At 41.2% G+C, this 23,855-nt stretch overlaps 1 protein-coding gene across 1 annotated transcript in view; it reads left to right on the top strand.

Annotated features, from left to right (window-relative positions):
- bmp7b (bone morphogenetic protein 7b) overlaps nucleotides 1-23,855 on the top strand; it is a 141,155-nt gene that overhangs the window by 72,074 nt on the left and 45,226 nt on the right. Inside the window, exon 2 of the mRNA XM_072556822.1 lies at nucleotides 20,091-20,283. Within this exon, the coding sequence (XP_072412923.1) occupies nucleotides 20,091-20,283 (193 nt within the window). The remainder of the gene's footprint in view (nucleotides 1-20,090; nucleotides 20,284-23,855) is intronic.

Genomic DNA, 23,855 nt, shown 5'->3' with positions numbered 1-23,855 from the left:
GAAATACTCTGCACATCTGTTTCTCATACCAAAGTGAATAATCATAGATTTCTCCACAGTATGTTATAGAACACCAGGTAAATGGACTCCTCATGAGCCCAGCTCTCACAAAGATCTTTTTTGGATTCATGAGGCATTTGCCTGAGATAGAATGACACCTAACCTCCTATCTCTTACATAATTCCAGTATGTAAAATGGATGTTTGCTATATTTGAATATGTTACTGTATGTAAAGATTTTCTTACATGCCTTCATGAGCTCCAGCTGCATTTAAATTCAGCTCAGCGAGTAAACCTACATCCAAGACCTCGACCTGAGTTACAAATCTTCTCAAAGCTCGCTAATTAAATTCATGTTTGACAACAGTCAAATGTACTCCTTGTTCTCAATGTCCAAATCAAAATATCAGCCAGGGGTTCTCTATTACTGCCTACCACAAATCTACCTACACTGGTCAGTAAACACATCGGGATTCCTATAGTTCCACACACTATAAGTTTGACTTATAAATAGGACCCAAACTATTTTTTCAATACATAATGCTGCTGCTGAAATGAGGGCATCAAAGCCATTCTGCAGAAAATCGTCTACTGTAATCAGATCCATGCAAACTCATGAGAGAGGACTGAGATGGTCATTCTTGATCCTGACCTCAGATTGCCCTGGAGTCAATAGCCAGAGACTTTTCCCCAGGGCAGGATTGACTGGCACAAAGGGTCATACTTTTAAGATATTAGGAGAAAGGTATAGAGGAGATGTCAGAGTTAGGTTCTTTACGCAGAGTTGTGAATACATAGAATGCATTGCCAGCAGCAGTGGTGGCGGAAGCACAGTCATTCGGGTCATTTAAGTGACTGCTGGACGTGCACATGGATAGCAGTGAGTTGAGGGGTGTGTCGGTTAAGCTATTATATTTTACATTAGGATTAAGCCTGATCTGTGCTGTACTTTTCTATGTTCTAAGCCTGGCAGTTAACAGTCAATCATCTGGCCACACTCTTCACGACAATGCACTACCAATCAGAGTTCATTTGTTAACAAATTAACGCTCTGCTCTCATGCAGCATAAAGGATGGTTTCCCGATTTATTTGTATTTCTTGCAACTGTCCTGAAAAGTGCATGACAAGTAGCTTTGACAAAATATGTCTTTTTTTCAGCAATATTCAAGTTTGCACTACAAAACTCAGTCTGGTGCATCAGTGTGGTGATAGAACCTGTAGTTTCAAAGTTTGTATTTCATCCTTGAGACTGAAAAGGGACACTGGGAAAGGAGACTGTTGCAATAGGTTTCTATGGAAATAAAAACTGAAGTTAAGAATAAAAACCAAAACCTCTGGGAAAACTGAAATTTGTTGAAACATATAAAAGTACACACCATCTGAGTTCAGGAAGTGATGGTAATTAATCCAGTGGTGCAGAACGGACAAGCTGAAGAAGATCCCAGTGATGAGTCACTGCAGCTGTTTCTGTTATTTGCAAGAAATATTGATGGATTTCTGCTATCCAGACCATCAACACATATTGTATAATAGGAATGCATATGTTAATGACATCATGATATAAAACATGATGTTATACTAACATCAATCGTCACATGCTATCAATATTCCTAAGAGAAGATAGAAAAATCTGGGTCACAGAGCAGTATTACATAGATCAGAATAATTCTTAATTGTCATCATCAGCAATCACTCACTAATGAGTACGATTCTCCACCTAGGAAACTCTGTGTTACTGGTCAAGGGATCTGTGGATCCTTGTGTGGCTGATGAGCCTGAACCAAGAGCCGTAGCTCCAACCACACTTTTTCCAGATGTTTTCTGGGGGCAGCACAGTCACTCAGTAGTTAGCACTGCTGCCTCACAGTGCCAGGGAGCCGGGTTCAAAAAACTCAATCAAGTTAGTGAGACATGTATTTAGGAATAAAGCATACCTTTGCAAATCATTTTATAAATAGTGGTAGAGGATACATTACCATAGAGTATCTAACGAAGAGACACTGATCTTCGACTGACTTGAGTGGAGGAAAGACTATGCCAGAGGTGAAAGTGATAGATTAGATTAGATTAGATTCCCTACAGTGTGGAAACACTGTAGCACAGTGAAGCTGTGTTCTGAATGGCCAGTGAAGGAACTACATTAGGGACTGGCTTTAAATAGTCCATGATGGGACCAACAACATAGGCAATAGGTCCTGTTTGCAGAAGATCAGGAATTAGGAACAAACAGGACCTGAAAGGTTGTAATCTCTGGATTATTACTTGAGCCACATGTGAATTGGCAAAGGGATAAGAAGATTACAGAATTAAACATGTGTCTATAGGAGTGATACAGAAAGAAGGGTTCCATTTCACGGGGTACTGGTATCAATATTGGGACAGGAAGGAACAGTACTGTTGGGATGGGTTCCAACATCAACTGATCTGGTACCAGAATCCTAACAGAAAGACTAAATAGAGTGGTCACAAGGACTTTAAACTAGTTAAAGGATAGGAAGGACTCAGAAGAGGTTTGTAGAGTTTTCAGAACATATGGCCAGAGCATATGGACAGGGTCAGGAATCTAACTTCAGGCACAGCAGGCAAGGGGACAAATATCAGAAGGGGGGGCAGTCAACATAGGACTGAGGGTGCTGTACTTAAATGTACACAGTTTTTGAAACAAGGTAACTGAGCTTATAGACCAGATTGAAATTGGAAGGTGCAATGTTGTGGGTATTACAGAGATGTGGCTGCAAGGGAATTTGGGCTAGAAATTAAATATCCAAGGATATACATTCTATCAAAAGGACAGACAGATGGGCAGAGGGGACGGGGTTTCCTTGTTAGTAAGAAATGAAATTAAATCAATAGCAAGAAGCGATATAGGGTTAGAAGGCATAGAATCTGTGTGGATAGAGTTAAGGAAATGCAAAGGAAAAGATTGCTCTGGTCAGACTGCATTGGAATGTTGTGAGCTGTTTTGGACCCCATATCTAAGGAAGGCTGTGCTGGCCTGGGAGGGGATCCAGAGGAGGTTCACAAGAGTGATCCCCCAGCTTGTCATGTGGGGAGTGGCTGAGAACTCTGGGGCTGTACTCAATGGAGTCTTGGAGGATGAGGAGGTATCTCAATAAAACCTACATAATACTGAGAGGCCTGAATAGAGCGCATCTGAAGATGATGTGTCCACTACTATGTCAGACTGGAACTGGTACCACAGCCTCAGAGTGAAGGGACAACCCTGTAGAACTGAGGTGAGGAGGAATTTCTTCAGCCAGAGGATGGTGAATCTGTGAAATTCATTGCCGCAGAAGGCTGAAGATGCCAAGATATTGAATGTATTTAAGACAGAGACAGATAGGTTTATGATTAGTAAAGGGATCATAGGTTATGGGGTGAAGGCAGGAGAATGGAGCTGAGAAACATATTAACAATGATTGAATGGTGGAGTAGACTTGATGGGCTGAAAGGCATAATTATGCACCAATATCTTACAATATTATGGTCTATGGATAACAAGAAGGTTTACTGCATTTTATATATATGTATATAAAAAATACATTTTGATCTCCCTCTAAAAGCTAGAGAAGAATTTTTATCTTCACCCACAGTGTGTGATATCAATAGAACAAGCCAATGTTACATGAAAATTAATCCCTTCAGAACTATTACTACACCCAGAAACTTTACCAAAAGTTTACCAAAATCTTTTCAACTTTATCAAAAGATGAAAGGAAACATAAAATGCAAATTTTTCTGATGTTCCAAAACTTGCAGTTGTTACATCAGCAGATTAAAAAACATTTGGAGAGAGGCTTAGAGTTGGTGAATGCAACTTTCAGATCCTCTCAAAACTAGAAATGTTTGATGGTGAGGGTTGCTCCCAAAAACGCTGGCATGTCAGTTTTGGGATTCCAGTACGGGCACGAGAATTTTGGGAGAGAAGCAGGTTTGGTCCTCATAAGACCAGCTTCCTCTCAGGATAAATAGGCTCCGTAAGAATTGTGCTATAGATACCTTTGGGATATCAGCTGGAATTTTCCAGGCAGCCTTCAGTCTTCAAGGCAGTTTAACTGGCTGGAGGTGGGCACCCAGCAGCATGCTGCAGTATTACCAGCACACCACTATGCCTGCAGGCTCCCCCTGTCTGTCTGAATGGGGCTATAGCCAAAGGCAGCCCTGACTGAAGAGGGTTCCCAATTTTCCGAAAGGCATCTTCTTGTTGAAGTGCATTCCCAGTTACTGGTCTTGCACTGCAGCTGGGCACTCCTCTGGAACTGCAAGGCCTCTAGCTTTAAGAGCTTGCCTGCCATATATAAAAACCTTACAATTTTAATCTGTTTCCAATTATTTCCTCATCCTAAAATAAACCTGATACCTGTCTCTATGGCAAAAATTCCACTCATATTAATGATCGTTCATTAAAACAGGCCTTTCTAATTAAAATTCATCAAATTTAACTCTATTTTACTCTCAATGAATGATACCAGACCTACACAGTGTTTTCAGCATTTTGTGTTTTTATTTCGTGTTCTCAGCATCCACAGTATTTTGCTTTGAGTTTATGACAATGTGTTGAAACAAACCTTTATTTCTTATATTTAAGTTCTCCCTCCCAATTGAAAACAAAAATTGGCCTGCTTTTGATCACTTTGATGTGAATCGCACAACATTTTCTTTCTGTATCTCTTACAAACAGGTTAGAGATTCAGCTAAAATGATTAGTGCTGGACTCTGAAAACAGCTTAATGCTGTAACGATTACAATGACAGGGTAGTTGAGGATGAGGAATTCCAGAAAAGACCACAAGCTGCATTCACACTCAACTAGTCATCCTGTAGTGGATTGAAACACCATGTTCAGCATGGCTACACTGAACAGCCCTGTGTGCAAATTAGTTCCTCAAGTGGGAGGGAACAGACATGAATGGAATTCACAAGGTTGAAAGAAAGCCAGCAGCTGTGTCAGGATAGCTGGTAATCCCTCTATAAATCCTGTACCACTGAGATGCTCTCCAGCAACATTTGGCTCAAACTCTTCAGACCTGTTCTGCTCCTGTATCCAACAGAAACAGATATTAGAATATATCAAAAGTGAGATCACAAAAGGAAACCACTTGGTCCATCATGCTGTGCTAGCACGATAAACAAATTTAGTCTTAATATCTCTGCTCTGTATCCACGGCATTGCAAATTTTTCAGGAATTGTGAAATTTACGTCTGTTATACAGTTGGGTCGGAGGCTAAGATGAGTTTTATTTATTGTTTCCTGTAAGTTGAATTAGCAGGATATCCAACCTGCAAATGGGCTGATCAGCTTTAAATCACTTGTGCTTGCAGAAAGAAAAAAAACAAAAAAAAACAAAAAACTAAATCACTTGTGGAAGGTGACCAGTTGCAAACTGACAGTTGGGGGTGAAATAGATGGTCAGCTGGTCAGGAAACAGGACAGTGGGTGTTACAAAGCTGGCTTGTTGGCTGATGAACTGGATCTTGATATAATGATGGATGTGGATATATAGTAGTGGGTATCATCAATTTCCAGACATTTGAAAAGAAGCATCTGATATGTAATACCTTTTAAAGCATGAAACACATGAGCCATGCTGTTTCATGCTGCAAAAGGCAATGGTTCTGAACGGGTTAATGTTTATTTTACATCCACCCAATCTTCTGATGCCACACAGTTGGTGAGTAGAAACAAGGAGTTCTACTCTAGTTTTTGAAGGTAGTAGATTTGTATTTATACCAGCTACATAAGGTGCTAGTAATTAAGCTTGACTAAATGCAGTTGTACTTACTATTATACGTATATCATGCAATGAACCTCCTTGTTATCGAACAACAGCCTTTTCTGCAAGTATTTTACAGTGGTGTATCCTCTACCACTGATCACTAGATAGGCCCAACACAAAGACAGAGGAGGACTGGTGGAGTGGGCTACTTCAAACAACAATTAGCACCAGACTGGGTGAGGTGCTAATGGTGGTCATATGGGAAAATACCACATTTCCCTCACAGTCTGACCCTACAAAGAGGCTGGAAACCATGCCAATGAAGACAGTACTGTCTTTTGTGGCACTGCTCTACATTATTGATGCTACTTTCACACACAAATATGAACAGATAGATAGAAGCACACACACACAGAAATGCACAGATACACAAACAAACACAATCATGAATTTTCATACTAATTCTAACACTTTTGAAATGTCAATTTTCAGTTCATTTCAGACACGCTTTGAGCTCCAATATGGAGTAGGGTCCGTATATAGGATCTGTTTTAAAATTCTTGCACAATACAGTCCACTTTTAAGATATGCATATACAAATGTCTGTGTGTTATATCTGCATATACACTTTTACCAAGATGCACAGAGATGCACACACAAAGGCAGGATTCTCCAGTTCAACTTCTAGCTGGCCAAGTTCCAGATTATATTAATGGTTTGCCCTTAACTTTCATCACGTTGTCTTCTTAAAGCTACTTCTTAGCTGGAGTATATGTTCAAAGTACATCTTGAATCTGCCTGTCAGTGACAGCATTAGAAGTAAGCTGTAAACCAAATGTGGAAGGGCTGATATCATCTTGAGCTTAGTCAGTGTTGGAAAGTTAGCCTACTTTGAAGTTGTAAGTTGGCTCCCCAAACAATATTTACATCGAGCAATCACTATTCAGTCGCTCACTTTGAAAGAAATAATCCTGAAACAAGATGGTTGCGGCAAGTTTAAGTATGGGATTAGCAGGGATGGGAAATGTAGCTGCATAGAAATTATGTACTTTTTTTTACCATCTTCTTCCTCTTTTATCCTTATCCATCCCCATATTTAAAGATATGCCAGTTTCTTTCTCATACTTTATTCAAAGGTTTGAGATTAGAACGTGCTTGTTGGCAAGTTATTTAACTGTGACGGTTTCAGAGCTGACACTGATATTTTTTATTTGGGATTCAAATATGTACATCAAGATAGTGCTCATGAGTGAGAGTCAAAATTTTGAGAAGACTTGTAGCTCAGGTTGAGGTTCTGGAAGTAGGTTTGCTCGGTGAGCTGGAAGGTTCATTTTCAGATGTTTTGTCACCATGTTTTGTAACATCTTCAGTGAGCCTCCGGACAAAGCACTGCTGGTGTTTCCTGCTTTCTATTTATATGTTTGAGTTTCCTTGGGTCAGTGACATCATTTCCTGTGGTTACATCATTTCCAATGGTGATGTCATTTCCAATTCTTTTTCTCAGGGGTTTTTTCTCAACACATCCATCCTAAGACAAGCCAAACAGAGACAGACATGAGAATTCCTAGAAGCATGGCCCTCCAACCAGAAATCTATCAACACACACATTGATTTGGACCCCATTTACCACCCCCTGAGATATGGACCAAATATTGAACTACAGAAGGGTTCAATTCCCGTCTCGGGCAACTGTCTGTGTGGAGTTTGCACGTTCTCCCGGTGTCTGCATGGTTTCCTCTGGGTGTTCCGGTTTCCTCCCACAGTCCAAAGATGTGCAGGTTAGGTGAATTGTCCATGCTACATTGCCTGTAGTGTTAGATGCGTTAGTCAGGGGTAAATGTAGGGGAATAGGTCTGGTGGGTTGCTCTTCGGAGGGTCGGTGTGGACTTGTGGGCAGAAGGACCTGTTTCCACACTGTAGGGAATCTAATCTATTTCAATGATCCACACACACTGCAGCACAGAGAAACTATGCTGAGCAGAGGGAAATCACCTATACGGTGTATTCAAAAAGAATGGGTACCCAATGAACGCAGTCCACCGATTTCTCAGCAACAAACCTAAACAAGCAGACAAAACACTTCCACAAAAAACATGCCACTCTCCTCTATGTCAAAGACATTTCATAAATGACTGCCAGACTACTCAGACCCCTTGGCATCATGGTAGTCCACAAACCCACCAACACACTAAAACAGCAGCTAATGAACTTGAAAGACCCTATACAGACAACAAGCAAAACTAATGTTATTTACAAACTACTGTTCAAGAACTGTAGCAAACACTACATTGGACAAACAGGCAGAAAACTAGCCACCAGAATATATGAACATCAACTAGCCACAAAATGACATGATCCTCTCTCACTAGTATCCTTACATACAGATGAGGAAGGACACCACTTCGACTGGGACAACACCTCCATCCTAAGACAAGCCAAACAGAGGCACATGTGAGAATTCCTAGAAGCATGGCATTCCAACCAAACTCTATCAACAAACACATCGACTTGGACCCCATTTACCACCCCCTGAAAAGAAACAGGAAATGACATCACCATAGGAAATAATGTCACCACAGGAGATGATATCACCAACCCAAGGAAACCCAAACATATAAACAGAAAGCAGGAAACACCAGCAGTGCTTCGTCCGGATGCTCACTGAAGCTTTTACCTTGTATGGTGACAAAACATCTGAAAATGAACCTTCCAGCTCAGCGAGCAAACCTACATACAGAGAATCAAAATGTTTGCACTCACAGCATGATTGATTATGATGCCACCTTGGTTTGTTATTTCTCCCAAGGAACCTTTTATTTTGGGCCAGAAGGTTGTGGTTCCTCCAAAGACTTGATCCCATACTAGAACACTGATCACTAGGTATCACTAGATCACTGGATTGTTGTAAACACTGTCCTTTGGATGAAATGTTAAATTGAGGCTCCATCTTCTTTCATGGGTGAATGCAAGAAATTCTATGCCACTAGTTTGAAAATCAGGAGGGTAATTCTTACAATATTCTGGAAAAAAATAGATAGATAGAATGGACAGATAGGCTGATCAGTGCAAGCAGAATTTGGGGAGTACACGTTGAGTGGTAGGACCATTGAATGTATAAAGGATCAGAGGGAACAATGTGTGGTGTTGGAAAAGCACAGCTGCTCAGGCAGCATCCAAGAAGCAGGAGAGTTGACATTTTGAGCGTAAGCTCTTCATCAGAAATGTGTGACCTGCTGCCTGACCAACTGTGCTTTTCAACCACAATATTTTTTGACTCTGATCTCCAACATCTGCGGGTTCTCACTTTCTCCTTAAGGATCAGAGGGACTTTGCTGAGAGGTCCATAGATCCTTGAAGGCAGCAAGACAGGTAGTTAAGGCAGTAATGCAGGCATATAGAATATTTGCCTTTATTAGTCAAGATATTGAATTAAAAAGCAAGGACATTATGATGGAGCTGTATATAACATTAGTTAGGCCACAGCTGGAAGGTTTGTGTAGTTCTAATCGCTACAATTTGAGAAACTTGTGATTGCATTAAAGAGGTTGTAGATTTACCAGGATGATGTCTGGGTTGGAGAGACTCAGCGATAGGCTGGGGTTATTTTCCTGAGAGCAGAGAATTCTGATAGGGGTATCAGTAGGGGTATCCTACTGAGATGTACAAAGGTACGAAGGACATAGACACAGAGATCAAGAGGAACTTTCACCATTAGTAGAGGGGTCAATAGCCAAAGGGGACAGTTTTAAGGTAAGGAGCAAGAGGTTTAGAGTGGATTTGAGGAAAACCGTTTTCACCCAGCAAGTTATTTGTATGTGGAACTCACTGAGAGGGTGGAAGAGGCGTCACCCCCTCAAGATATTTAAGAAGTGTTCAGGTGATCTCATGAAATGCCATAGCATACAAGGTAATGGAAAATGGGATTAGAGTAGATGGATGTTTGATGACTTGCGCAGCCACAAAGGGCTGAAAGGCCTCTTATCCTGCTGCAAAACTCTTTGACTCTATGACTTTCTATGATTCTTTGAAAAATTAAACCCAAACCCAACATTACAAAAAGAGATAATCTGATCATTAATCTAGTTGCTGTTTATGGGATCTTGCTGTATGAAAACTGTCTATCACATTCACTACATCAGAGGAGATACAATACTTCAACAGCATTTCACTGCCTGTTGTGGGCACTTTGGCACATCCTGAAGATGTGAAGCTTTCTGTAAAAATGTAAATTCTTTATTTCATAGAGCTGCTTGCAGATTATATGCTTCTGGTTTGTTTTATCAAGAGGGAAGTCGCTGTGTCATAGTTCATCCTGATTCTGATCAGTGGATGAGTGAGGGGCCATCTTTAATCATAACCCTGACCAAAATTACGATTTTGCCTAACATATAATTAGAATAACATGAGCCAAGTTTTGGTGACTAACACAGCTTATATACAGTAAACTCGTTTCATCTATCGCCATTGATATTAATGACAGAAATCATATGAAGTAATGAAATACAACTTTAAAACATATTGGAGAAGAGAGGAATACAGCAGTTTTTCTCAGTGAATAAAAACATTCTTGTAAGTGTAAAATTTAGAATTTTTGTGACTGCATTTCACTCTTTTCATGAACTGTGAACATGCAGTGACACAATTAGTGCCATTGTTATCAGCTGTGCTGAAAGAAAAAGCTTAAGGTGTACATTGCAATGATGACTGAAAAGCCAGGATGATTGGTCTGTCAGTCTGGCTCCTTCTACAGGCCACTTTTTCTGGCCATTCAGATCTTTTACAGGATCAATCAGAGTTAACAGTTTCTTCTCCCTCAAGATGGGTAAATGGTTCTTTCCAATTCTCCCTTTTTGGCATTGGTCTGCTGCCCTCCAGAAGATGTCATACTCGCTTCTCCAAATTCAGCAATGCAGATCCTGCTGAGTGCTATGAACAATTTGATCGGGTTATTCTCCAATAAGAAGAACATGAAAACAATGTCTCTGGGTCATTTTAGGAACTTTTATCTGGCACCGTACTTGATTGAAATCAGTCTTTCATTCACAATCTCCAGGCCATAAAATTCAATGCAGCTTAATATTAAACAGGTTTAAACATATGCCACATGCCTCCAAGTTCAGACACTTCAAAGCCTATTCTGCAATTGGTCATATTTCTAACTACTTATCTTCAATCACTCTAGTTCATTCACATCCCACATTACAAGCTTAGTTCCTGGCACTGAATTGAAGAAATGTTGCTGATACAAATCAAACAGCAAACCCACTATAACAGAGGGATTTTTAATAGTTGTCGGTGGTCCTGTCAGATAGTGAGTCAAAGTATAACACAAAAGGACAAGTTCCTAATGCCTTCTGTTCAGAGAAGATGGACTTCATGTCTGGATTAGCTTTAAAGAAGAGAATTCCCTCAATGTTTTTACACATCGGCGGTTCATAAATAAGCAATATAATTAACTTGGACACAGATACAACAATATACTGCTGATATTTGGGTAGTGAGCAGGGGAACAAGTCAAGAAAAGTAGAAGAGACTGCAGGAGAATGCTGAGAGATGGCAAATATTGTTTAACAGAGAGAAATGTGAAGCCATTTTGGGAAATAGGATAGTGAAAGGAATTATGTGCTGAGTAGCAGAGCTCCTCATAGAATTAAACAAGAGAGTTTGGAATCTGTGATGACAGTCAAGTAGGCCTAACAATGGAATTTTAGATTTTTTACATTGAATATTAAGATAAAATAATATTCTCTGAAAGTTGCCACCCAGGTAAATAGTGCTGTGAAGAAGGCATATGGCGTACTGGGCTTTATTGGTAGAGGAATTGAGTTCCGGAGTCCTAAGGTCATGTTGCAGTTGTATAAGACTCTGGTGCGGCCTTATCTGGAGTATTGTGTACAGTTTTGGTCGCCATACTATAGGAAGGATGTGGAGGCACTGGAACGGGTGCAGAGGAGGTTTACCAGGATGTTGCCTGGCATGATAGGAAGATCGTATGAGGAAAGGCTGAGGCACTTGGGGCCTCATTGGAGAAAAGAAGGGTTAGGGGAGATTTGATAGAGGTGTACAAGATGATTAGGGGTTTAGATAGGGTTGACAGTGAGAACCTTTTTCCGGATATGGAGTCAGCTATTACTAGGGGACACAGCTTTAAATTAAGGGGAGGTTGGTATAGGACAGATGTTAGGGGTAGATTCTTTACTCAGCGGGTTGTGAGTTCATGGAATGCCCTGCCAGTATCAGTGGTGGACTCTCCCTCTTTATGGTCATTCAAGCGGGCATTGGATCAGCATATGGAGGTTATTGGGCTACTGTAGGTTAGGTAGGCTTCGGTCGGTGCAACATCGAGGGCCGAAGGGCCTGTACTGCGCTGTATTTTTCTATGTTCTATGTTCTATAATGAAGGTAAATAAGTAGAGATGATCATTTCAGCCACTTGGAGATATTAGACAGAAATTTCCCAGCTGCAGAATAACATGGGCAATGTCAAGTCAGTTTGGAAAATATGCACCAATCAGGAGAATGAAATTCTCAACATCAAGAGACCAAAGTCTGATTTTCCATCCAATGAACAATGAGAATTTCACAGGTTAGCAGTGGCAGGTCTATTTCCTTCAGTTATGTCTCATTATTACCTCCTTCCACCTCACATATATGCAGTTTGCTTTTCTGCCACACAGCGGATAGAAACTATACAGCAATAATCCCTGTCACGGAAGTCAGACTGGATACCTACTGATTCCAGCTGGCTACGTGGTCCTCCAGGCCTCTGTCTTGGCCAGCAGACCCCAACCACATTTATCCGTTGTCCACAGACATTAGACATGCAGCTCTGATCCACTTAGAAGATAGTTATCTATTTCAATGGTCCACTTTGGAGCACACCAACACCTTTCTATGGAAAGTAGCTGACAGGCCACATTACATGCTGGGAAGGCAACCATCTAATGCATCAGAGCAGGGTATACCTCAGGGTTTTTCACTTGCTTTCTTAGTGCACATTCACTTCACACCTACTCACAGCATTTCTCCCTTGCCTTGGCTTTTTCTATGTGGGGAGCAGAGGTCTTTGACTGTCACTGTCACCTTCACTTTGATAGTGGGACAGTGCAGAGCAATGATTGGCAGGGCTAAGGTGGAAACCTGGGGCTCAGGGGGCAATGCTGAGATATAAAGTCTTAAATGAAAGAGTTGAGCGCAAATTGGTGGAAAATAGGATTGACGAGGAATGTAGGAGTTAAAGAAACATGAAGGTTTGAGGATCACCTAAATTCACTCACTCTGTGAAGCACAATCTTGTGTTAGAGTCATACAGTCATACAGCACAGAAACAGACCCTTTGGTCCAACCAGTCCATGCCGAAAATAATCCCAAACTAACCTGCCTACTCTTGGCACATATCCCTCCAAACCTTTCCTATTCACGTACTTACCTTTAGTCTTTTAAAGGCTGTACTTGTACCCTTGTTACCTTACATCTTTATCCAAATCACAAATGCACAATGGATATGAAAGATAAAATGGGTGGAGTAAGTTATGTTCCATCTGAGGATGCAGAGTCTACTTGAAACCAATGTGAGGCCTTTCAAAAGTATATTGAATTAATAAGGCAATTATTATCACTTAATATCGCACTTAAGAAGTCTGTAATCAAAGAATCCTGAACATGAAATGCATGCAGTGACCAACTGTGTTATATACAAACTGAAATATGCAATAGTGGGGAGGTGGAGTGCCTGGGGAGAAAGGGTGTTGGTAGCACAGATTAAGTGACTGCAGAAATACTGCCTCCTCCACATTTCACATCAGCTCTGATGAAGAGTCATCTAAACTCAAAAAGTTAGCTTGCTCTCTCTCCATGGACGCTGCCTGACCTGTGATTTTCTGCATTTTTTGTTTTCTGTACACATTCCAGCATCTGCAGTAATTTGTTCCTACCTGTGTTGTATACAAGTCTTGGCCACAAGCAGTCTTGACCACGTCATTTCAAATTGATCATAATCATTTCTGTAAAGGAGAAGTAAATACATGTAAGCTTAAAAGTGTCACCTGCAAGCCAAACTCACAAAGATAATCCAACATCTCATAGGCTACACAGGGGCACAGAGCTGGTTTCCTCTTACTTTAGAAATAAAGAAAATAGGTGCAGGAGTAGGCCATTTGGCCCTTCGAGCCTGCAACACCATTCAATTTGATCATGGAATTTCAGTATCCCATTCCCACTGACTCTCCATACTCCTTTTAGCCACAAGGGCCACATCCAACACCCTCTTGAACATGTCTAACAAACCAGTCCTAACAGCTTCCTGTGGGAGAGAATTCCACAGGTTCACAACTCTCTGAATGAAGAAGTCCTTCCTCATCTCAGTCCTGAATGGCTTACTGCTTATTCTTAGACTGTGACCATGAGTTCTGGACTTCCCCCAAAATCAGGAATATTCTTCCACATCTAGCCTGTCCAGTTCCATCAGGATTTTGTATGTTTCTATGAGATCCCCCCTCATTCTTCGAAATTCCAATGAGTACAAGCCTAGTTGGTCAGGTCTTTCCTCACATATCAACCCTGCCATCCCAGGAATCAGTCTAGTGAACCTTCGTTGGACTCCCTCAATAGCAAGAATGTCCTTCCTGACACTAGGAGACCAAAACTGCACACAACACTTCAGGTGTGGCCTCTCCTAGGTTCTGTATAATTTCAGCAAGACATCCTTACTCCAATACTCAAATCCTCCCACTATGAAGGCCCCTATGCCATTAGCTTTCCTTACTGCCTGCTGCACCTGCATGAGAACCTTCAGTGACTGTTCAAGTAGTGACAGGTCTCATTGCACCTCACCGTTTCCTACACAGCCACCATTCAGATAATAATCAGCCTTCCTGTTTTTGCCATCAAAATGGATAACCTCATATTTATCCACATTATATACATTTACCAAGTATTTGTCCACTCAGCCAGCCTAAGTCACCCTACAGCCTCTTAGCATCCTCCTTACAGCATACACTGCTATCCAGCTTATTGTCATCTGCAAATTTGGAGATATTGCATTCAGTTTCTTCATCTAAAAGCATTAATATATATTGTGAACAGCTAGAGTCCCAGCACTCCACTTGCCACTTCCTGCCACTCTGAAAAGGACTCATTTATCCCAACTCGCTGCTTCATGTCTGCCAATGAGTTCTCTGTCTTTGCCAATACATTACCTCTGATAATATGAGCTTTAATTTTCCTTACTAATCTCTTCCGTGGAACCTTGTCAATAACGTTTTGAAAGTACAACATCTACTGATTCACCCTTGTCCACTCTAATGGTCACATCCTCAAAAAGCTCCAGATAGTTTGTCAAGCATGATGTTTCTTTCGTGAATCCACGCAGACTAAGACTGATTCTGTCACTGTTTTCCAGATGTTGAGTTGTTACGACCTTAATAATTGATGCCAGCATTTTCCCCACCACCAATGAGAGTCTAACCAGTCTATAATTCCCCATTTTCTCTCTCCCTCCTTTTTTTAAAAGAGTGGGGTGACATTCGCTACCCTCTAGTCCACTGGAACCTTTCCAGAGTCTCCAGAATGGAAGTACTATAGAAATGATCACTAATGCATCCATTATTTCTCAGGCCACTTCCTTAAATACTCTGGGATACAGAGCATCAGACCATGAGGACTTATCAGGTTTTAATCCCATCAATTTACCCGATACCATTCCCTACCTAATAAGGAATTTCTTCAGTTCCTCCTTCATGCTTGACCCTCTGTCCCCTAGCATTTCCTGAAGGTTATTTGGGTCCTCCTTAGTGAAGACAGATCCAAAGTATTTGTTCAACTGGTGTGCCATCTCTTTGTTGTCAATTATGAATTTACCTGAATCTAACTGCAAGAGACCTACATTTGTCTTCACCAGTCTTTTTCTCTTCACATGGATTTAGAAGCTTTTGCAGTCAGTTTTTATGATTTCTGTACTTTGAACTGTTAGTATTTGCCAACTAAATGTCATGTTGACTTTTTTGGGTGATGTTCATGGGCGGGGAGGGGGGCACAAGGTGTCAGTGATCCAACCATATTTAAAATCTCCTCCATATTTGCTTGGAAAAGCTTGTGTTACATACATCTGAATAAGATTAACTTTGTCAAAGTTCCAAATACAACCATTGCATGGCTCTCCTTGTCAAAGTTCTCCATGTTCCACAGCATGGAGGACAATGTTAAACTGTCACCTGTGTCTGATACAAATGTTGACTGTTCACATTACTAAGGACTGGTTCTTTTTCTGAACTTTCCCACATATATTCAGTGGAACCATGACCAATTGATCCAGTTGCTACAGGGGTTATCATCACTGTGACTGTGCTACAATGAAGGCACAGAGAAACTGAGGACCAACAGCAACCTCCAGCAGATGTCAAACAGACTTATACACTTAATGATACATTCCTGGAGAACAGAGACATAGCGATGTACAGCACGGTAACAGACCCTTCACTCTAAATTGTTCATGCTGACTAGATATCCCAACCCAATCTCGTCTTGCCTGCTGCCACCCGGCCCATATCCCTCCAAATCCTTCCTATTCAGATACCCATCCAAATGCTTTTAAAATGTAGCTATTGTACTAGTCTCCACCACTTCGTCTGGCAGCTCATTCCATACATGTAATACCCTCTGCGTGAAAACGTTGCCCGGGGTCTTTTTTATATCTTTCCCCTCTCACCCTAAACCTATGCCCTCTAGTTCTGGAGTCCCCCAACCCCAAGGAAAAGATTTTGTCTATTTATCCTATCGATGCTCCTCATGATTTTATAAACCTGTATAAGGTCAACCCTCAGCCTCCGACTCTCCAGGGAAAACAGTCCCAGCCTATTCAGCGTCTCCCCATAGCTCCAACGCTGGCAACATCCTTGTAAATCTTTTCTGAACCCTTTCAAGTTTCACAACATCTTTCCAATAGGAAGGAGACCAAAATTGCATACAATATTTCAACAGTGGCCTAACCAATGTCCTGTACAGCCACAATTGTAGGGACGGCACATTGGTTCAGTGGTTCACACTGCTGCTTCAAAGCACCAGGGTCCCAGGTTCAATTCCAGCCTCAGGCGACTGTCTGTGTGGAGTTTGCACATTCTCCCCGTGTCTGCGTGGGTTTCCTCTGGGTGCTCTGGTTTTCTCCCACAGACTAAAGACATGTAGAGGAGGTGAATTGGCCATGCTAAATTGCCCATAGTGGAAGGCGCGTTAGTCAAAGGGAAATGCTTCTGGGTGGGTTATTCTTCAGAGGGTCGGTGTGGACTTGTTAGGCCAAAGGGCCTGTTTCCCCACTGTAGGGAATCAAATCTAATCTAACATGACCTCCCAACCCCTGTACTCAATATTGTGACCAATAAAGGAAAGCATACCAAATGCTTTCTTCACAATCCTATCTACTCATGACTGCACTTTCAAGGAGCGATGAACCTACACTCCAAGGTCTGTTTGTTCAGCAACACTCTGCAGGACCCTAACATTAAGTGTATAAGTCCTGCTAAGATTAGCTTTCCCAAAATGCAGCACCTCACACTTATCTAAATTAAACTCTATCTGCCACGTCTCAGCCCATTGGCTCACCTGATCAAGATCCCGTTGTAATCTGAGGTAACCCTCTTCGCTGTCCACTACACCTCCAATTTTGGTGTCACCTGCAAACTTACTAACTGTACCTCTTATGCTCACATCCAAATCATTTATATAAATGACAAAAAGTAGTGGAACAAGCACTGATCCTTGTGGCACTCCACTGGTCACAGTCCTCCAGTCTGAAAAAACAACCCCTCCACCACCACCCTCTGTCTTCTACCTTTGAGCCAGTTCTGTATCCAAATGGCTAGTTCTCCCTGAATTCCATGAGATCTAACTTTGCTAACCAGTCTCCCATGGGGAACCCTGTCAATGTTGCTGAACAAAGAGACCTTGGAGTGCAGGTCCATAGTTCCTGGAAAGTGGTGCCACAGGTAGATAGGGTTAGTTAGGAAGACAGTTGATATACTTTCCTTTATTGTTTAGAGCATTGAATACTGGGAGTTGTGAGGTCATGTTGCAGCTGTACAGGTCATTGGTTAGGCCAGTTTTGGAATATTGCGTGCAATTCTGGTCTCCCTGTAGGAATATATTGTGAACAGGTTCAGAAAAGATTTACAAGGATGTTGCCAGGGTTGGAGGGTTTGAGCTATAGGGAGAGGCTGAACAGGCTGGGCTTGGTTTCCCTGGAGCATTGGAAGCTGAGAGGTCACCTTATAGAGGTTTATAAAATCATGGGGGGCATGGATTTAGTAAATAGACAAGATTGTTTCCCTGGGATGGGGGAGTCCAGAACTAGGGGGCATAGGTTTAGGGTGAGAGGGGAAAGATTTAAAAGAGACCTAAGAGGCAATTTTTTCACACAAAGAGTGGCGCGCATATGGAATGAATTGCCAGTGGAAGGGGCGGAAGCTGATACAATTACAGCATTTAAAAGGCATCCGGATGGGCATATGAATAGGAAGAGTTTAGAGGGATATGGGCCAAGTGCTGTCAAATGGGACTAGATTAGTTTCAAATATCTGGTCAGCATGGATGAGTGGTATCTCATCATAGAACATAGAACATAGAAGAATACAGTGCAGTACAGGCCCTTCGGCCCTCGATGTTGCGCCGATCCAAGCCCACCTAACCTACACTAACCCACTATCCTCCATATACCTATCCAATGCCCGCTTAAATACCCATAAAGAGGGAGAGTCCACCACTGCTACTGGCAGGGCATTCCATGAACTTACGACTCGCTGAGTGAAGAACCTACCCCTAACATCAGTCCTATATCTACCCCCCCTTAATTTAAAGCTATGCCCCCTTGTAATAGCTGACTCCATACGTGGAAAAAGGTTCTCACTGTCAACCCTATCTAACCCCCTAATTATCTGTATATCAGATGCAATATTCAGACTGGATTTAACTGACACCTACTTCCAGTGGATGTGCTTTGGCTGCAAGCCCAGGTTGTGTCTTGGTCTTTGGTTTACAGGTATGGTTCTTGTTTTGGGATGTGTTGAGCAATGACATGTGGGCAATTCTGAGTTCAAATCCTGAACGTTCCCTTGTTTACTGCCTTTTAAGATGAGAGAAGAAAGATTTTAAAAAGACATGGAGGAATTTTTGTTTAACAAACAGAATGGTTTGTGTTTGGAACGAACCACGTGACACCTTTGCCACCTGAAGAGGAGAAAGAATTTCATCTGAGATACTCCCGGTGTAAGAAGCGAGCTACTGTGTGTTACTTGCTGCCCATATCAGAGGCAGAGCTAGAGGAACCTGAACTGATGCTGAAACACCTAAGGTGGATCTTTAAAAAAACAGCCTATGTCGTCACACTCAGAGGGGAAGAATGGTTGTAATGAGGTCAGCTAAATGGACCTCATAGAATATGAGTTCCCTGATTGGCGCTGTTAACCTGGTCCAATCAGGGGACCCTGGTTAATAGATATAAACAGCAGTCTCAGAGGTTCTGTTGACTCTGAGAGCTGGCTCTGAGGGAACTGGATCAATATTAAAGACTTTCCATGTGTAAATAAAGGGTGACCTATTGATGGGATACCGACCTCCACTGAGTTATTTCACTGGCTAGCGCCTTATATAGTTTTAGTAAAACCACCTGAGATGTATCATTCTCTGATTTGGCTATCAATGCATTTTGGGAAGTTCAATACCTGCAATTTATAACAGTTTACTTTTACATAGCAAATATCACTGGGCTGTTCATTTCTTCATCAAGATGGAATCAGTTAAAGCAAATCAATAATTTTTCTCTTTCATGTTATTTTCACATTTGGACCCCAGCATATTAATGGAAAATGTGTTCTACAATCTGAATTAATTTGCAGCTTCAAACTTGAAACATCAGAATGTTGCTGAAAGAAAGACATATTTTATTGAAGCTATCCATCTTGCACCCATCAGGATAATTCACAAGAATAACCGTTCAAGGCAAAAAAAATACTGTTTATACTACATGAGAAGAAAGTGGTCACAATGTAAATTTTGGTTTTCCCTTTGAATTGTTTTTGTGAATTGCCTTAATTGCAAGATGAAACGTTTCAACAAATTGTATCCTTGTTCAGCAATATTCAAGTTCTTTACTATCAAATGGTACACAGGAATGTCGCAAACCTTGAATTATAAATTTAGACTTGCATCGATTAGAAAACATGAACAGCCAAAATTTTCCAGTGCTTCCTTATGATGCAAAAATGTAACAGCTGTGAGTCTGTTTTCAATATAGTCCACTTCTCTAAAGATTTACTGCTGGTTACAGGGTGCAGTACTACATTATGTTCTGTCTGTTGAATATCCTCCTGTGTTTCTTGTTTCTAGTGGAATATGACAAGGAAATTTTCCACCAGCGCCGACATCACAGAGAGTTCAGGTTTGATCTCTCAAAGATCCCAGAGGGGGAGGCAGTGACAGCTGCAGAATTCCGAATCTATAAAGACTATACCAGGGAACACTTTGAAAATGAGACCTTCCAGATAACAATTTACCAAGTTCTGGAGGAAAACACAGAGAGGTGAGTGAAGGAAGAGGGACATGGTGAAACTGATGTAGAACTCATAGAGAGTTTCAAAGCACATTTGACTCTAGTGCGGATCACTGACAAAGGCATTCAGACATCATAGGCAGTGCTTAGTCTAGGAAGCCAAGAGCCACTGGCATACCTAGATGTCAGTCAGGTTCTCAAGCAGATGGGAAGGAGATGGTGATAGTTCTAATGCCTGCTTTTGCCCATCCAGGAACCATTCTGCGCCACATTCAACTTTCTGATCTTGACAACACAGCAATGAAAGCTGAATTATAAAGTTGCAGAAAAAAGAGTGAATTTACGATTGAAAAAGTATTTCCATACAAAGATGTTTCAAATCTACCTCTAATAAACTACCCCGAAAAAACTCACAACAATAATCTATATCAATAGTCTATAATGTAAAGTTGAACTGGCTCATAACCCAAACTCTAATGCCAAAGAGGTTGTGCTCTACTGAGGTTAAGGTGACAAAAATGTCTGAATGTTGTTTTTGTACTAGAGTTCTGTTCTGTGCATCTAACATTGCTCCATCAGACACCATCCTCTCCTCCCTCTCTCATCTGTGCCCCTCAGACTGCACCATCAGGCCTGCCCTTCCCTCACTCTTCACTCAATTAATCCAAAAGATTACAAGTAATACATTCAGAAACATGCAAACGAATGTTAACAGCTTTCTTAATGAAATGGTCATCCTGCCACATTGCTACAGGTTTGCCACCTCGCTGTGGACTTCAATCGACACTATTTCTGTCATCAGGTTTCCTACTTGTTTGCTCCCATCCAATTCCTGTCATTGAAACAACCTTGGCTGGTGAGACGAAATTCCATTCCATGTTTAGTATTATCTTTAGTTCATCATGGTATGTGAAATAACTCTGTGAAGGCCAGTATCCCGGCAGTCTCTAGACTAGGGAGAATCTTTGAGACTCCTGTGTATATCTGTCAATAGGACTCCTTGGTTATCTCAGGTTAACAGCCCTAGTCAGGGAATGCTTACTGAATGAGATCTGCCTGGCCCTCATTCCAAACACCAAAGTATGTTGTAAGAAATAATGTTATCGCATGGGGCAAAGGAAAGCTACTTGGAGCAATGTCCTTAGTTCTCTGCAAATTCCCTCACCACTTCATTGTTCTCTAGAAATCAAGTGTAACTCCAGGATAGAAATATTGACAAAAAACGTAGAAACTAAGAGCAGGAGAAGGCCATTCGGTCTTTGAGTCTTCTCTGCCATTCATGATTGATTCTCTATCTCAACACAATCTCCCTTTCCCCATATCCCTCAATACCTTTAGATTCCAGAACTCTTTTTTGTTACTTAAATATGTTCAGTGACTTGATCTCCCAGCCTTCCCTGGTAAAGAATTCTTGAGTCACCACTCTCTGGGTAAACATGACCTCAATTCAGTCCAAAATGGCCTACTTGAAACTGTAAACACATTTTTAAACATCATACCTGCATCAAGTCTCGTAAGCCCTCTCAGAATTTTATATGTTTCATTCAGATCCCCTCACATTCTTCTAAACTCCAGTGAATATAGTTCATCATTCCTTATATTACAAATCTGCCATTTGAGGAATCAGTCTGGTGAACCTTCACAAAATCCCTCCACATAAGTTTATTTCTTATGTTAGGAGGTCAACCCTATGGCCAACACTCCAGAGGTGGTCTCACCAAGGTCTGTACAACTGCAACAAGATTTTCTTGCTCCTATTTTCAAACTCTCTGGTATTGAAGGCTAATGTTCCAATTCCTGACTGCTTGCTGCACCTGCATGTTTTGCTTTCAGTGGCTGACGTTCAAGGACACCCTGAGACCTTTGAATACTAAGTCTTGCCAATTTATCAGCATTTAAATAATACTTTAGAATTCTGGTTATCCTAATGGAGTAGACAGATTCAAACTTATCCACACCATAATCCATCTGCCATTCGTTTGCCCAAACACTCAACTTAGCTAAAATATCTTGTGAATGCTTTATATCCTCCTCCCCATTCACATCCCACCTCGTAGAATGTCATCAGCAAACTTGGAAATATTATATTTGATTCTCTCATCCAAATCATTAATATGTATTATGAATAGCTGGGGCGAAAGCATTGAACCCTGCACTACTTTCATGCCAGCTTTCCAGTTCAAAAATGACCCAGTTATTCTTACTCTCTGATGCCTGTCATCAAAGCAGTGATCAAATACCCCCGACTGGCCTCTCAGTGAATGCAGCAAAAAGAAAACCAGAACTGGAATGTTGTAACAGGGAAAATTGAACATGTTTGGTTCTCATAGGGGCGGCACATTGGCACAGTGGTTAGCACTGCTGCCTCACAGCGCCAGAGACCTGTGTTCAATTCACGCCTCGGGCAACTGTCTGTGTGGAGTTAGCACATTCTCCCCATGTCTGTGTGGGTTTCCTCTGGGTGTTCCGGTTTCCTCCCACAGTCCAACAATGTGCAGGTTAGGTGAATTGGCCATGCTAAATTGCCCGTAGTGTTAGGTGAAGGGGTAAACATAGGGGAATGGGTCTGGGTGGGTTGCGCTTCGGCGGGTCGGTGTGGACTTGTTGGGCAGAAGGGCCTGTTTCCACACTGTAAGTAATCTAATCTAATCTAAAAAAGTCTGAATGTAAACTATTAGAAGTCTTCCTGGAAAACTTTGATTGGGTATAGAGAAGGTATTTCCACTTGTGAGGGATTCTAAATGGGTCCATACATGCATGTTAATCACTCATTAATTTAATAAGGATTTCAGAACCAACTTCTTTACTTGGAAAATGGTTAGAAAGCAGAACTATTACCAAGTGAAATGAATATCATCATCATATTTAAGGGGAAGTTAGATGAACACGTGAATGTCAAAGTTCTGTGATTCTGTATGATTTTGTTATGCTGACGGCAGTAGATGAAGTAGTTAGGGTGAGAGGTTCATATAAGAATATAAATACCAAGGCAGACCATCTGTGCCCAATAGCCTGTTTCTGCACTGTACATTCATACGAGGTAATTATCATCTAGGCTGAGCTCTCGTGTTATCTGCACAGATAGTTGACGAATGCATTGCCATGTTTACACTGCTCACCTCTCCCAGCTGGAATGGTAAAGGAATTAAATATATTTTATTGCAGTTACAAATGGGTGTGCAATGACTGTTCCAGTGTTGCTGTGCTTGTAACAATAACGTGGTTCAGGGATTCCACTGTTGTACTGGGCTTTGACATAAAGCTGCTCACAGTGGAAAGTGGGAGAAGTATGAGTCAGGTTTTGTTCTTTCATATTACATTTTGTCAGTCTATGTTAGACAATGAGGTAAATGACATGTTAAAAGAATTTGCTTCTTGATGTCTTGTGATATTTTTGTATGGTTTTTAATACAGTACATTTATAACACACATACTTTGACCACTGTGGAGTTTATACATGTAACGATACTAAATGTGATCACACAGTCAGAGACATGTACAGGTTCAACTCGTATATGCCAACCAGATATCCTAAATCAATCTAAAGATCACACAACACCAGGTTATAGTCCAACAGGTTTAAATGGAAGTACACTAGCTTT

The sequence above is a fragment of the Chiloscyllium punctatum genome, chromosome 37 (assembly GCF_047496795.1).
Source record: "Chiloscyllium punctatum isolate Juve2018m chromosome 37, sChiPun1.3, whole genome shotgun sequence".
Classification (NCBI taxonomy): Eukaryota; Metazoa; Chordata; class Chondrichthyes; order Orectolobiformes; family Hemiscylliidae; genus Chiloscyllium; species Chiloscyllium punctatum.
The sequence above is the reverse complement of the archived record's forward strand: the minus strand, read 5'-3'. Positions and strand labels throughout refer to the sequence as shown.